Source organism: Phoenix dactylifera, chromosome 17, assembly GCF_009389715.1.
Source record: "Phoenix dactylifera cultivar Barhee BC4 chromosome 17, palm_55x_up_171113_PBpolish2nd_filt_p, whole genome shotgun sequence".
Taxonomy (NCBI): Eukaryota; Viridiplantae; Streptophyta; class Magnoliopsida; order Arecales; family Arecaceae; genus Phoenix; species Phoenix dactylifera.
In genome coordinates, this window is record NC_052408.1 from 4,648,963 (window position 1) to 4,662,960 (window position 13,998).

Sequence of the window (13,998 nt, forward strand, 5' to 3'; positions counted from 1 at the left end):
CACTAAAAGTATTGAAATTATACCGTGAATTATTACAAGAATAACGGCAACTGCCAGCTAGAAGAATCCTCATCAGTCCTAAAGCATTACCCACTTTACTGATGATGGATTGTAGCTGTTCAAGGAAGCTCTGTCCACGATCTCCAAATGCAAGTTTTCCCAGAAAAAATCTGAGCTCCCCTTGTTGTAGAGAAGGGTGTGTTATCGTTCCCTTGTCACTCTATAAGAAAAAAAGTAAACAAATGAAGCCAATTGACATTTTATAAATTAATGCAGTTCCCTCTTTTTGATTGGAGATATATTGAGCCACCGCACAACTAGCAGTAGAACAGTAGGAAGAAAGGAATATTTGACTTGGACATGTAACCACAACAACAAAAATAATATCTATATTTATGGACTGTGCTTCAGTACGTCTTGCTATTTCTAGTATTTATTATATAATTAAATCATGGTCCTTCGTTTAGAAAGGGACCACATCTATCAGTCAAGATCTCAAGATATCTCATTTAGTTCAAATTTTCTTCCACTTTCAATCTTAATTCAAAATAAATAGAAATCTCAGCTGACATGGTAAATATGGATTACCAACTAAATTTAAGTATTGATTTCTAATTATTTATTTAAAAATATGAAATACTATTTCTAGTATCTTTAAATCCCAATTTAAAAGGATTTAAAGATACTATCTCACATAATCACAACAGCCAATACCCAGAGTTGAAGCTCAAGAATGACAAAACAAGCCTTGTTGTTTTGTGGTTACAAGTTATAACAATAACCAAAAACACTATAATGCTTTATTTTGCCATAAAGCAATTGAATATGCAAATATCAAAAACTACCACTAAGATATTGAGGAACAAAGGGAGATCCGACCTCATAGAGCTCAACTCCCATTCTCAACCCATGAGGAACATGAATCTGAAGGTTAGTTTGTAGCTCCACGAACTTCTTTGTAGCGGCTTCCTTCCATACCTCATTTCGAGGAAACCTCAAAGTGTCTCTATTTCAACAGACTCCATCCACATCCCAAATCTATTCAATATTCATTGTATGGAAAGCTAAGAAATCATCATATAGTGCTCAAGAAATTGCTATAAAAAATGGAAGTTTGTTAGGATTTTGAGATATTTTCTACCACGTAATATATTATCCTTATGCATGAAGACAATAAATGGATCATTGTGGTCAGACTGTTATGGATTTCTAAACACATTATCTATAGGTCCCTTTTTTCTCTTCCTTCTCCGAGCATGGGATATGGAAGGAGGAACCAAGAAGGATGTAGTTAACATCTTTACCATCCACATTGTGTCACAAATAATTTCCTTTGATTCCAAATAATTTAATTCACTTTGCTTACATGATTTATGGGACTTTTGAGATCTGATACTTTGGCTTATAACTCGTACCTGAAAAATTAACAAAATTTCTTATAGGACGTGATCTTCCTTCTTCATTAAGATTCTTATAAAGTTTAGAAAAAATTTCTGATAGTTTCTCCTATTTGCCCACAAAGGTTGTCCAAAACTATGCTCCAAGGTCGGCGAAATCGTCCCAAACCAGACGGTTCCGACTGATCCGAGCTGTACCAGTGGTTTGCCGGTACGATTCTGGCAACGAAAACAAAACCCGTTGCCGGAGCCAAAGAAGGAAAGAGAGAGCGAGCGAGGGAGGGAGGGTCGGAGGTGGTAGCAAACGCCGGCGGAGGCCACGAGGAGCAGGCGAGGTGCGGCCGATTCTCCTGTTTCGAGCGAAACAGGGGTCCAGCCGCGGCTAAAAAATTTTGCGATTTTTAAGTGAAGTCGGCAAATTGCAATTTCTAAGAAATTTGCCGATTTCACTTAAAAAACGCGAAATTTTTTAGCCGTAGCCGGACCCCTGTTTTGTTTGAAACAAGAGAACCGACTGCAGCCTCGCCTGCTGCGACCTCCGCCGGCGTTCCGCCACTCTCCTCCAGCCCTCCCTCCCTTGCTCGCTCTCTCTTTCTCTTTTTCTCTCTCCCACGGTGTCGTGCCTTCTCTTGGTACAGGCCTGGCACGGCCTATACCGAGTCGTCCCACCGAAGAACCGTTATGGTGCTCGGTACCGGTTCCTTCGACCTTACTATGCCAGTATGCCCAATGAGGTATATCTCCCTACCTGCCAACTGGCCTTCCAAGCTTAATGGCAAGCCCCTCCCCTACTAAAGAGTTACATCATGCAGGAAGTAGGCACCAAATTTTTGAGGATCAATACCAAGTTGAAGTTCGACCACTAAAATTTGCTTAATCTTTCCTTTCAGAGTTCAGGTTGTGCTCCATAGCCAACTACATCTTGCTTGGAGAAGGCTTAAGTGATGATAAAGGTGATGATGGCAGGTTGATTTTTCGCAATTCAATTGAATATAGAACCAGCATAATGTAATAAATAATTTGCATGGTGCCTAGTTTCCATTGGCCGTAGCAAAAGTTACTATCAGAAAACAGAACCAGCATGTAGATAGGAATGAACCTTCTGTCTATAGTGGATTTACATGGTAGCTAGCTTCAAATGATCCTAGTTGTACATTTCACATGAATTTGGAAAACATAGATTTCTACAGGACCAGTTAAACAGAATTCTTTCTAATAATAAACCAAAGCAAAGCACCAAATGAAATTCATAATTTATCATAAAAAACATCTTAGCTTGTCTAAACAGATCATGAACTTTATATATCCCACTAACTTGTATTGTCAATATGAATAACAATTATGCTCCTAGTAGAAATAGATGGACACATCAAGTAAATGGATTAGTTGCCTCACAAACTTTATTATGTCATTCCTAATGTGCAGCTTAATGATGTTGATGGTTCAAATATGTTGTTCCTAATGTGCAGCTTAATGATGAGAATGTTTGATGTGTTTAATTATGCAAGTTAAGGTGCTTACGACCCATCATGATGAATCTATTCGATCGATGGATCCACTAATGAGACGACAAATTGGAAATTGTCAATTGAAAGAATTTTTTTATTAGAGATAAAAGAGGAGAAAACTATATGAAAGGGTTAAAATATTAAATCTTCTACTTCTGATACATATATAACTTACTAAAATTTGATGCAACAAAAAAAAACCATTTACTGTTTTAGTCAAATCAAATAGGAAAGTTCTATAGCTTAGATCAATATGTTACCAATTACCATGCTAGCCATCATTTCCATGAACCATACATTATCTGATGTGCACTATATCAAAGTCTTGAAGTAAGATAATTACCTTCCAGAAGTTAGATTCCTTCAATAAATCCGATTGCACAAGTTTATCTTGAAGCAACTCTGATAAAGTTGTAAACATCTCAGTTAGAAACTTCAAAACAGAAATTGATGCTGTAGATATTGGCCTTAAACCATGTAAAGCAATTGAAGCTGCAACACGATCCACACTGATCACTCTTAAGTTCTTCCTACATTGACCATTAGGAACCCTCTCAATGAAAATCTGCAAGCATGGATGTGAAAAACAGTTATTGATACAAAGAGCGCTCCTTAGCAATAAAATTTTGAGCTATTTTGCCTTCAAATTAAGGTCAAAGGAGGATTTATGGTTCAAAGTTCAAACAATCTTGATATTCCAAAAGTAAATTAAATTTCTTTTTACCATAAGCCAAACTTTATAGCTACAAACATCCAAATTGGTAGTATGAGAAACCTTGACTACGTTGCAATTGGTTGAGAATTAATTATCAGAAGTCCTTGACTAATTTATCACCATTTCCAAATTGCATTGTCTCGCGTATATGGGATTTTCATATCAAAACTCCAATGTGGCACAGCTATTTCATTTGGAAAACTCTTCATACATGGCATATCTTTAGTCCTACCGATTTTTTTTTTTTGCAAATAAGCATGCATCACCTACTCATTCATGTTTAAAACAAAGATGGAAATTTACATGTTTGCACTGCATTAATGTCAGGCATAATATTATATCTGGTTTCTTTAGTATCTTATGTTCAGTTCCCTTTGATCTGTTCGAACACTAAAAAACAAGTATGGTTGCATTTAGATGCATAAATGGAAAGGATGTGAGATCCCTGGAAGGTCAAGTCTCTTAGGCAGATAAGCAAGCACTAGACTATGTAATGATGGCTTCATTTAAGGAGGACCAACTAGCATTTAATCTAATGACTAGGTCATAGATGTCGTCATATTGAGAATTGATGAGTCCCAAGAACCATCAGTTTCAATCATATAGATACAGTTTGATGGCAAGTTCCCATAGATAAAAAATAGCTGAGGGCATTAATAATAGTGGATATTAGTCAGAAGTAGGGATGTCAAACAAGCAAGATGTTCATAAGTTCGCCAAGATCACTTAATAAATGGGCTGAACACAAGCCAGATTTTAGAGTTTGAAATATAAACAAGCTGAACCCAAACAGAGCAGGGCCCAGCTTGCTCATGTTTGTCTCGTTTACACCCCTAGTAAGAAGCTCAATACCTTAGCATCAGAAAACAAGAACTAACATACCTGCTTAATTATGTTATAGGAATAATTCTCAGTAAACGAATGCAGGTTCTGGACAATTTCATTTAGGTCAAAATCTTGATCCATAGAATTTTCAGCAAGATGAATATCATCTAAAGCTAGCCCATACTTCAGCTCTGCTAGCAGTCGCATCTCTGAGTATATCTGGAGTAACAGCAAGAATCATAAGGATAGCCGGGTTAAAATGAGGTTTTTAGTTTAATTTCTTTCACCTTTCAAATAGATTAGGTATCATTTTGTCAAGCATATACTTAATAAAGAATATGCAAATACAATGAAGCCATTACCTTCCAGTCATAAGTGGACATAGCTGAATGATTGTAAAAAGCAGAATTCAGATAGTTCTCCATGAGCAGTCTTATATCAATAAATTTGAATGGAAGTTGCAAAGGTTTCATTTGTAAGTACCAAGAAAGATTGCGCACGCCAGTCTGATTAAAAAAATAAGGGAAAAGCCGTAGTAATTAGCAGCTTAAAGAAAATTAATCCTGCTGAATAAAAAAAAAAAAATATCAATCACCTTTTTTGGGTTCACAAGCACAGATCCTTTTAAATGAGTGGAATGAACATGAAGGCGGAGATCGGTTTCAATATCTCTACAAAGAGGAGCAACAATTTCCTGTTTAAAGATGACTATAACCCTGAGAATGATGCCAATGGAAAATTTGTGAAAACAAAAGTTGGAAAGCTTTTTAAAAGGAGAAGTTAAGGATTTCCACAAACTGTTATCCGGGAAAAAAGACATAAGCATACATTTTTCAGATGATCCTCAATTTCTTTCTCATATGACTGAAGTGTGGCTTTCCCCACGCGACCTAGCTTGAGAAGCCATAGTCCATCAGAAAATGCATCAAGAATATACCTGACAGATCAGAACATTAAAATGCAAATAGAGTAAGGTCAGTTAAGTAATATTTGAACACCCTTGCTCATATTCAGTTTTAGTAAATTAAATCCAAAAACCAATTATAGCAAGCTCATTTGAGACATTCTTTTAACACTACTTACTGTAGCCATAAGAATCTGCTAACATCCATATAAACCATTGACAACCAATTTCCCATCATCTCCTTTCTCCAGTACAAGAAGCTACAATTTGTAACTTCCTCTACTATGTTCTGAAAATCTGTGACAGTACCTAGCCTTCTTATAAACTTTCTAATCCTCAAAAAGTCAATATCCAGATAGCCCTGTCTCAGAAAATAACCAAAGAGGCTAATTTTAGTTCCTTCCATAACAAAGTATGAAGCAAGATGCAATACCTTTTAAGCTGCATGTGTCATGGGAATGAAAAAAATTAAGAAAAAAAATACAAAATCAACCACAAGAACTGTTGAATCATTCCAATAAGCTGTGTTATATAATTTCTTGAAAAAGCAGTGACACGATAAAAAAAATTTCTTAAATGTGCGCCGAGGGAGGGGGAGGGATAAGTGCAGGAACTGCTTCAACCTGAAGATGAACCAGGTATATATCTGAATTTGGGTTTTGACTTTTGACCAAGTCATTTAAAATGACAAGCAACAGAACTTGTTTGTTCCTTGGTTATACTTCATTATAGTTTCAAGTCAACATGATTTTAGAAGAGGATGATATTTCCAGGCACACAAAGGTTTTTGTTTCCTCCTAGGTATTCTCAACATGTTTACCTATGCATATATCCTTCACAGCCTAAGATACACCAACAATGTTACAGCAACCAATTTAACCTTTTTTTCTCTTATGGGACATAAAATATGTTTGAGTATTGATAAAAAAAATTACGAAAAAAGGAGCCTAACATGATTGCATCTAATCAAAAATTTAACAGCCCGATATAGTCCTATCTTCAATTTATTTTCTAGCTCTTGACGTGTTTGGTAGTTAACTTGCTGACTATAATAGCACAGAACCTCACCCAAAAAAGCCAGAAGTTACTATTTTTGGCCCTTCGCTCTGCATAGGTACCCAAGACCTCCCCATGCACATCCAATATGAGGCCAAACACAAGCCCATGCAGGACCTCACACACTCCCCCCGCTTACCTAGAATCCTTGCAATGAATTGGTCCAATCAAAAACAAAAACATCATGGCCAACTCATGATCAACCCCAAAAGGACCCGTGCTGCAGTGTCCCCTATTCCACATAAGTTGTGGACTGTGACAACTCTGATACCATATACAAAAATCTAAGGCCTCGCCCAAAAAGGGTAGCCACAAGTCATTATTTGATACCTTCACCCTGCTTAAGTATCCAAAACCTCCCCAATGCACACTCATTGCGGGATTAAACACACACCTGCATGGATCCTTGTACTAATTGTATGGGTCTTGTAAAAAATATTTTTTGTGGTCCAACACTTCATATGAGTGTTTTGACATGAAAGCATCACTTGATCCAATAAGCCAATGGTCCAATCAATATCATGAGTATTGAAGGTTTTGATTCCATTGACTGACTGACTTAAAAATTGCAAATAATTGGACTCTTCTCTCAGCACAGCTTGGTTGTTTTCCCCTCAGTGATCTGATACCACTTTGATGTAGCACATCTGGAGGGGAAAATAAAAAACAAGAAAGGAAAATGGAGGGAAAAAAGGTAAACTCCTGCAGGAAGTTTTATCTCTGCAAGCATTTCTAGGTTACATTTCCTAGCCCTCCAACACTGCACATAAATAATCCTCTGCATTATAGCCTGTGGGGAGCAAACATCATAATTCCAATATCTCCATAATAGTATAGTGGTATTAAGTCTCACACAGCCAACATTTGCCTATTCTTGAACTACAAATTTTATCCATTGTTGGTGATCTTGATGATCCAACAGATCACACAAGCATCAGACAGAAGCACAAACAACTTTGCTCTAATATAATGGAGGACTATTTTACTTCATGACACAAACAAACTAGTTAGAAAACTAAAATCATTATACAGTGGAAGACGGTACATAGACCTCCATTTGGCAACTTACAATGCTTTGAAGAACATCCAAAGTGATAGAAAAAATGAGTTGTCTCTTATGACTACCACCTCCTTGAAGCAGCTGCAAGGATATCAGAACCTGAAAGGATTCAAGTGGATGGTCAGATACAGATCTAAACCTTCCATAATCTGAATAATACAAGACTATGAGTCTATGATGCCTTCTGTAGGTAACATAAGTATTAATGAATTTTTTTTTATTTTATTTTTTTGCAAATCAACCTTAGGATCTAATGCAAAATCTACAAGTATCTTGTCCTTGTCAAGTGGTAGGATCATTTCCCCTTTTGGTAACTCAACTAGATTTATCAACACTCCAGATCAAACTCTATCTTAATACTTTTGGATGACTCAAATCAGATCAGGAATTAAACATTTCCCTTTCAAGAGAATGTGTACAAACATCATGAGCTTGACCCACCATCTCAGGAGGCGGACCTCAGACCAAGTACTCTTAAACTCTAGGATTATGCGCTGAAATTTATCAACTCTGAGATCAACAAGTGAAAAGATGCATTCAGTCATCCTAAAGCATAAAGGGACTCTTCAGAAAGATTACGGGGCAGAAGAATGATATGAAGTCCAATGCTGCATAGTTGGACCAAGGGAATTTTCTTAGTTTCTTCCATTAGTTCACAGTTCACTAATTGCCAGTGGTCCAATAATTCAGTTAACAGAGAATACAGTAGAGAGCAGAGCCAAAAAAAGGTATGGGCGTGGAAGCAATGCTGGAATATTGAGGAGTGGAGTGCCAGTCCATTATGAATCATATATTATAATGAATACTTTGCAAGCAGGTTATAGACATAAAACAGATGCATTTAACACATATTATCTTAAGAACCTATAGCACCCAATGGTTTTTACAGTGTCTATCTCATCAACGTGCATGGTATAAGCTGTGGCATATGACCATATACTGAACCTTCCCCTTAAGCTCAACCATATTGAACAACCTTAATCCTGCTCAACACGGTCAGAAGCTCCTCCCAATTGATTTTCTTTTTTTTTTAGGGCTTTCTTTGATGATTCTAAGACTTTTTTGGGTTTCATCTAAAATATCAATTAAATCACTTTGCTTACATTAAAAAGCAAAGCCATGGGAGACAAGGAATCTATCATTAAGAGAAACCATAGATCTAGGACCTCTATCCTATCAGCATAGAGATTTTATAGACAGGCTTCCAGATGATTTTAATCGGATAAGATCCATTGATAATACTTTATGAAATTTAGAAGGGGAATTCTAAATCACTATCAGCATGTCAAATTTATCTTCACTAAGGAGCATCAAATGTTTATTCCAAATAATTTTTATGACTGAAGTCAAGATCTCTCAAGAGTTCTGCATTCATAAATGGCCAGCAGACATGTCAAATCTTACATTAACAGATTCATATCCCTATGGCCAACAGATGCACAAAAGATATGCACATCCCTAAGGAACAACAACCCTCTATATCATCCTCATGTAATAGGTGTCCTTGTACCTATGGCAGTAGCAGTTCATGTCCATCTTGATCATGCAGCATAGGAATGCATAAGACTATTGAAAAATGATAGTACAAATAAATGGGCTTCCTATCACTACTGAAAGTACATGGCCCACACCTACAATGTGCTATAACATGTAAATATAGTTATACGGCCTCCAAGTTTTTACCATGATTTGAGCTTAGTTCTGTAGTTGATGTTTAAACATAGTTTGTGTATATTAAATTACTAAAACTGCGACATGTCAAACAACAATCTGGACAGAATTTATGATGCCATATTTCAACAGTTAGAAACAATGTTTACTTCTTCCAAACATATCCATGAACTATAAATAATTCATCACACTACTTGGAAGAACACAACAAAGACCACCTTAGGCAGGGCAGAACCCCTTCATAGGGCCGAGACAACCAGCCTAGGGAAGAGGGGTGGTCAGGTGCAGCAGGGCCTTAGTAGCAGGAAGCTTCCATTTAGGGTGGCACACGCATTTCAGAACCCCTCTGGAATCCTCTCCCAAACCCTCTTTTTAAGCATTTCATTATTTATATTTTTTAAAGAGACCTGCTTCTGCATACCATCCGAATTCACTCCCACACCCACTTCTGGTAATTATGAGAAAGATTTAAGGATGATGACTAACATTTGGAAGACAAGTTGAACTGGTGATGCTCACCACTTATCACAAAGGGTTGAAAGACCCAAGCATTGTAGTTAAGATGTACTTTCTTTTCCTCTTTCTCACCTTTATTTTCTATTTCTACTGCTATTGACAATGGTTACTGCAGCCAGAGCCAGCACCATGGGCAGCGACTGTGAAAACTAGAGCTCCAACCAAAGACATCATTTTTCATATATGTGGCTACCACAACCAACACCATGGGCAGTTGCTGCTACTACTATTGCCATCATCTACTTTCTACAAAATTCTAAACTTTATTGTTAAAGTGGTATCCTAAGTTCCTAACCTCTCTCTCTCTCTAAGTAGAGTGTGCTGGGGTTTTCTCAGGGGCAAGCATAGTGAGAACCTCAAATTCTGATTGCTTTCCTCAAATTCATTAGCTGGACAGACCCCTGACCACCCATCTATCACCTATAGTCGTCTAAACGATTAATTAAAACTCCTGTAAATTATAAATATTAAAAATGCAAAATATCATAGCATGCAAATGATGAATCATTTCATGGAATTCTGTACCTCACCATTTAATCAGTGCCTACGTGTATAACCATAAAAGCAATTGCATGCATGATACATGATTTAATCCTTGGTATGTTCTTGAAGCACAGACCATAATAGTAGATCAGCTAGAACGAAAAGTTAGGGTCGAAGTTTGATCTTCGAGATGGAAGGTTTCAAAGTTCTATGACCTAACTGTTTCTAATTTTCTTTCAATTGTAAAAATGGGAAAATGCTGTCATGGAGACATTTAAATAACATGAGTTGTTGTATCAGTCAAACACTTGAATGTGAATATACGATGACAATCCAATTGCGATTACTATAAAAGATTTTCATTGGATAAATCTACTAATAGAACTTGATGGTGCTAGCCTACCATTTATCAAAAGTAGTTGGACATTTTTCTCTACCCCAATTTGGGTTGATTTGCTAGAAACAAAATATAATATTTTGAAAAATGATTTATCATTGTTTAAAGGCAAATATATATGCAATCTATGGCAATGGAAGTTGGAATTATTCATTCATTCTTCTCTCTACAACAAGTTATGATGCAAATACCGACTCAAGCAATGGTGGATCACACTTATCTGTTCTATGTATGAAAATAATAGGCTTTGATAACCCTTGCCAAGTTGCGATCTATGCCGGAACGGGCCGGTCCGTCGGACCTTGGGTCTGAATGGTAAAATTTATATAGCATGACTCAGATAAGGTGAGGATAAGGTGAATACGAATTTGACTAGGCTTTGAGAGCAAAATTGATTTAACTTAAGTTTGTATTTTCCTCAATGGGTTTGATTTGGCTAACTCCTGATGATCCCTTTCTTCATTTCAGTCAGGTACATATATTACAGAGACCAAGATTTATCCATGATTTCGACCCAGGTATATCTAAAATGGAGGTGCTTCAACTTTCTAGGCTTTAGAAGAGCGTAAGGGAAGACACACTAGATGCTCGTACTTGATAATTAAAGAAGAATGTTGGAAATATAATGACCTAAGAGGGCAAATGACTTCTTCAACTAACGAGTCAATAGTTCCTCAATAGGCTTTGATCGAATGTCTTTAGTGGAGGATATTTTAGCAGTTTTGAAGGGGTGGGATGGAACATTGGCAAGAGAGATGTTGATGATTTGGAAGGTGATTCTAGAGATGGTGTCCTTTCAGATGTGTCAATTCTTATTGATACAACGGATATACTCCACTTGCTTTTACAATTCTGTTGCAAAAGTCAGACATCATATATGAAAATTAGGAATCCATAGACACAGAGGAAGTCCAGTGAGAGTGCGATCTTTAAACAATGTGGCAAATTCACGTCAGTGTTAATCATTAAAATGCCAATAACATCGAAAGAGTATAAGCTACAATTGCATAAATTTCAATATACTAGAAGAGATGCAATTTACATTATATTAAGAAATTGCATGATTATACTTAAGAGTACCTATAATTCATATAATTGGCTTCCAAAAGTTCCAGATGTAACACACATACCAAATAAAGGTTTTGTTTATTAAAAGGCATGCAGGCTAAGTAAAATTATGAGCCTCTTAAGGCCAAATTCTGTGAGCTAGCACTAAAAGTGATCTATTGTATCTATGTATAAATATTGCAGATATTCTATGTATGAAAATAATAGGCTTTGATAACACTTGCCAATGAAAGTGATACAGAGCATAGATTTTTGTTTATTAAAAGTCATACAGTAGTAAAATTATAAGCTTTTTAGGGCTAGGTTCTGTATGCTAATAGAGCTCATAACAGAGATATATTTTATCGAAGTAAAAATATTGCTTATACTCTATTCATGACCATAATAGGCTTTGATAACACTTACCAGTGAAAGAGAATCAGTAAGCCTTGTGTCTGTCTCTTTACCACCTAGAAGGACAATAGTCCAAATTCTGAGTCATTATCGAAATTGCATAAAGAATCTTACGAATGATTGTCAAAACATATCAACAAAGTTTCAGGAAAAAGTTATTATTATAGAACGATGGCAGTTAGGCTAAATGAAGTACCAATATAATACCCACATAATTTGGATAAAGTGCATACAAAACTAATGCATGGTCAAGGATTCAAATCTTAACAATTCGTATTGTATTGGTGACCAATAGGTATCACATGATCCTTGATATAAAGGAGATACGCCTCAGTGCAAATAAGCAGAAATTAAAAACAAAAAGCGGGGGTAGGGGGACGCGGAGTGTCGGAGTGTACCAAGAGGTACAGGGGTGATGAACCTCAACAAGGGTGATATGGGACGATACAAGCCTGGTTTGCATAATACCCGTGCATATGGGCCTACTATATTGTACTGACTTATAGCCAATACAGCAGGTATAGCGCTGGTAAACACGAAATTTCAACCCTTCTATATGATTGGCAAAACTAACTGAAGGTAGCATTTCAGTCAGTTAAATATTTTGAAGCAAGGTCCGCCGAACCGTTACCGAGACCCGTATCGGTCAGCGGGGAGGTCAGTACGGTACCGAACCTAGTACCGTACCGACACACGGTGCGCTTGGGCGTGCCGGTTCCAGACCAGCAAGCCCAATTTTTTTAAGTTTTCAAGTTTGATCAATTGGTGATCAATTTTTTCAAGTTTTTCAATGTTTTTAAGTATAGTTTGATGTTTTTTGATATTTTTTGATATTTCTATGATCCCAATATAACCTAAATGATGTATCTTATTGTTTTAAAGTGATACAAAATATAAAATGATTAGTGAGATGTTGTATGCTACAAGAAACAATATGAAATATCTAAAATCAACTAGTGAGGTAAAAAATATAAAATAATACAACCAATTATATATATTTAAAGTACAGCATACATACCAATATCTAAAATTTCGTCGATTGGCGATGCCTCTCGTAAATATCTAAGTCATTAGCATAGTCAAGAGGCACATCGGCCCACAACCAAGCGGCGTTGTAGTCTTGTATGGTCATTCCATAAGGAACGAGCTCTGAGTTATTAGCACTCTTGGATCTCTCGCTGAAGCTCTAGCTCTAAGAGGTATCCTCTGGCTGATAATAAGGCTGAGGGGCCTATCTGAATATGTCGGCAACAAAATCCGACCCGTAAGATGCTCCGAGCAACATAGGATAATAGCTACCGGAAGGTAATGCCTCAGATGCACTATATCCATATCCGTATCTGTATCCGTATATGTCATAAGCTACCTGTAGCTGCGGATAATAAGATCCAGCATACGACTCAAAACCTAATATGCCTATGGATCCTACTCTACATGCGATATCATCTGCAGCTGCATTGTGTCCTCCTGAATGACCTCAAGAAGCCCGTCTCCTATATATAATCGTATCCTCGTGGGCTCTACCAGATCATGCACCATGGTCCTTATTCCATGTAGCATACGTAAACTACCACTCACCAGTAAATCGAAGACCATCCTCCGGCTGTCTCATAAACGATGGTCTCATGTCTTCCACTTCCTGGCAATCGTACAGATTATCCATATCATAAACGATGGTCTCAAAAATTTTGGCATGATCTCCCCTTATTTTGCAAATTTTAAGATATTTTTTAGCGTCAGAAAAAGAAAGAAAATAAGATAGGAGAGAAAAAGCATACTTTATTTAAGGTTGGATCCTCCTTCAATCATGTCGAATCAGCATATTTTTGGCCGTGGGGAAGGTATTCAAATAGGTTGGAAAGGCCCGAGAAACTTCTTAAGCCTTCCTAACTAGCCTTTAAAACAAAAGGAAGAGGGGAGAGGGGGTCGATTCGGAACCGGTTCGACTCGATGCGAGCCAGACGGTTCGCACTGGTTCCGCATGGAACAAGCCGGTTCGGACCGA

At 37.0% G+C, this 13,998-nt stretch overlaps 1 protein-coding gene across 3 annotated transcripts in view; it reads right to left on the reverse strand.

Moving 5' to 3' along the window:
* The window catches only part of LOC103708236 (WASH complex subunit 4-like), a 38,334-nt gene that overhangs the window by 7,054 nt on the left and 17,282 nt on the right, over positions 1–13,998 (reverse strand). Inside the window, exons 14-22 of one of the 3 annotated variants that reach the window (XM_008793061.4) lie at positions 12,006–12,049; positions 7,475–7,564; positions 5,529–5,710; positions 5,274–5,382; positions 5,041–5,139; positions 4,808–4,951; positions 4,503–4,664; positions 3,249–3,470; positions 24–220 (exon numbers count right to left, since the gene is read on the reverse strand). In XM_008793061.4, coding sequence (XP_008791283.2) covers positions 24–220; positions 3,249–3,470; positions 4,503–4,664; positions 4,808–4,951; positions 5,041–5,139; positions 5,274–5,382; positions 5,529–5,710; positions 7,475–7,564; positions 12,006–12,049 — 1,249 coding nt within the window. Of the gene's footprint in view, positions 1–23; positions 221–900; positions 1,039–3,248; positions 3,471–4,502; positions 4,665–4,807; positions 4,952–5,040; positions 5,140–5,273; positions 5,383–5,528; positions 5,711–7,474; positions 7,565–12,005; positions 12,050–13,998 lie in introns of those variants that run through there. The other 2 variants (XM_026805070.2, XM_026805069.2) reach the window with 2 other exon arrangements.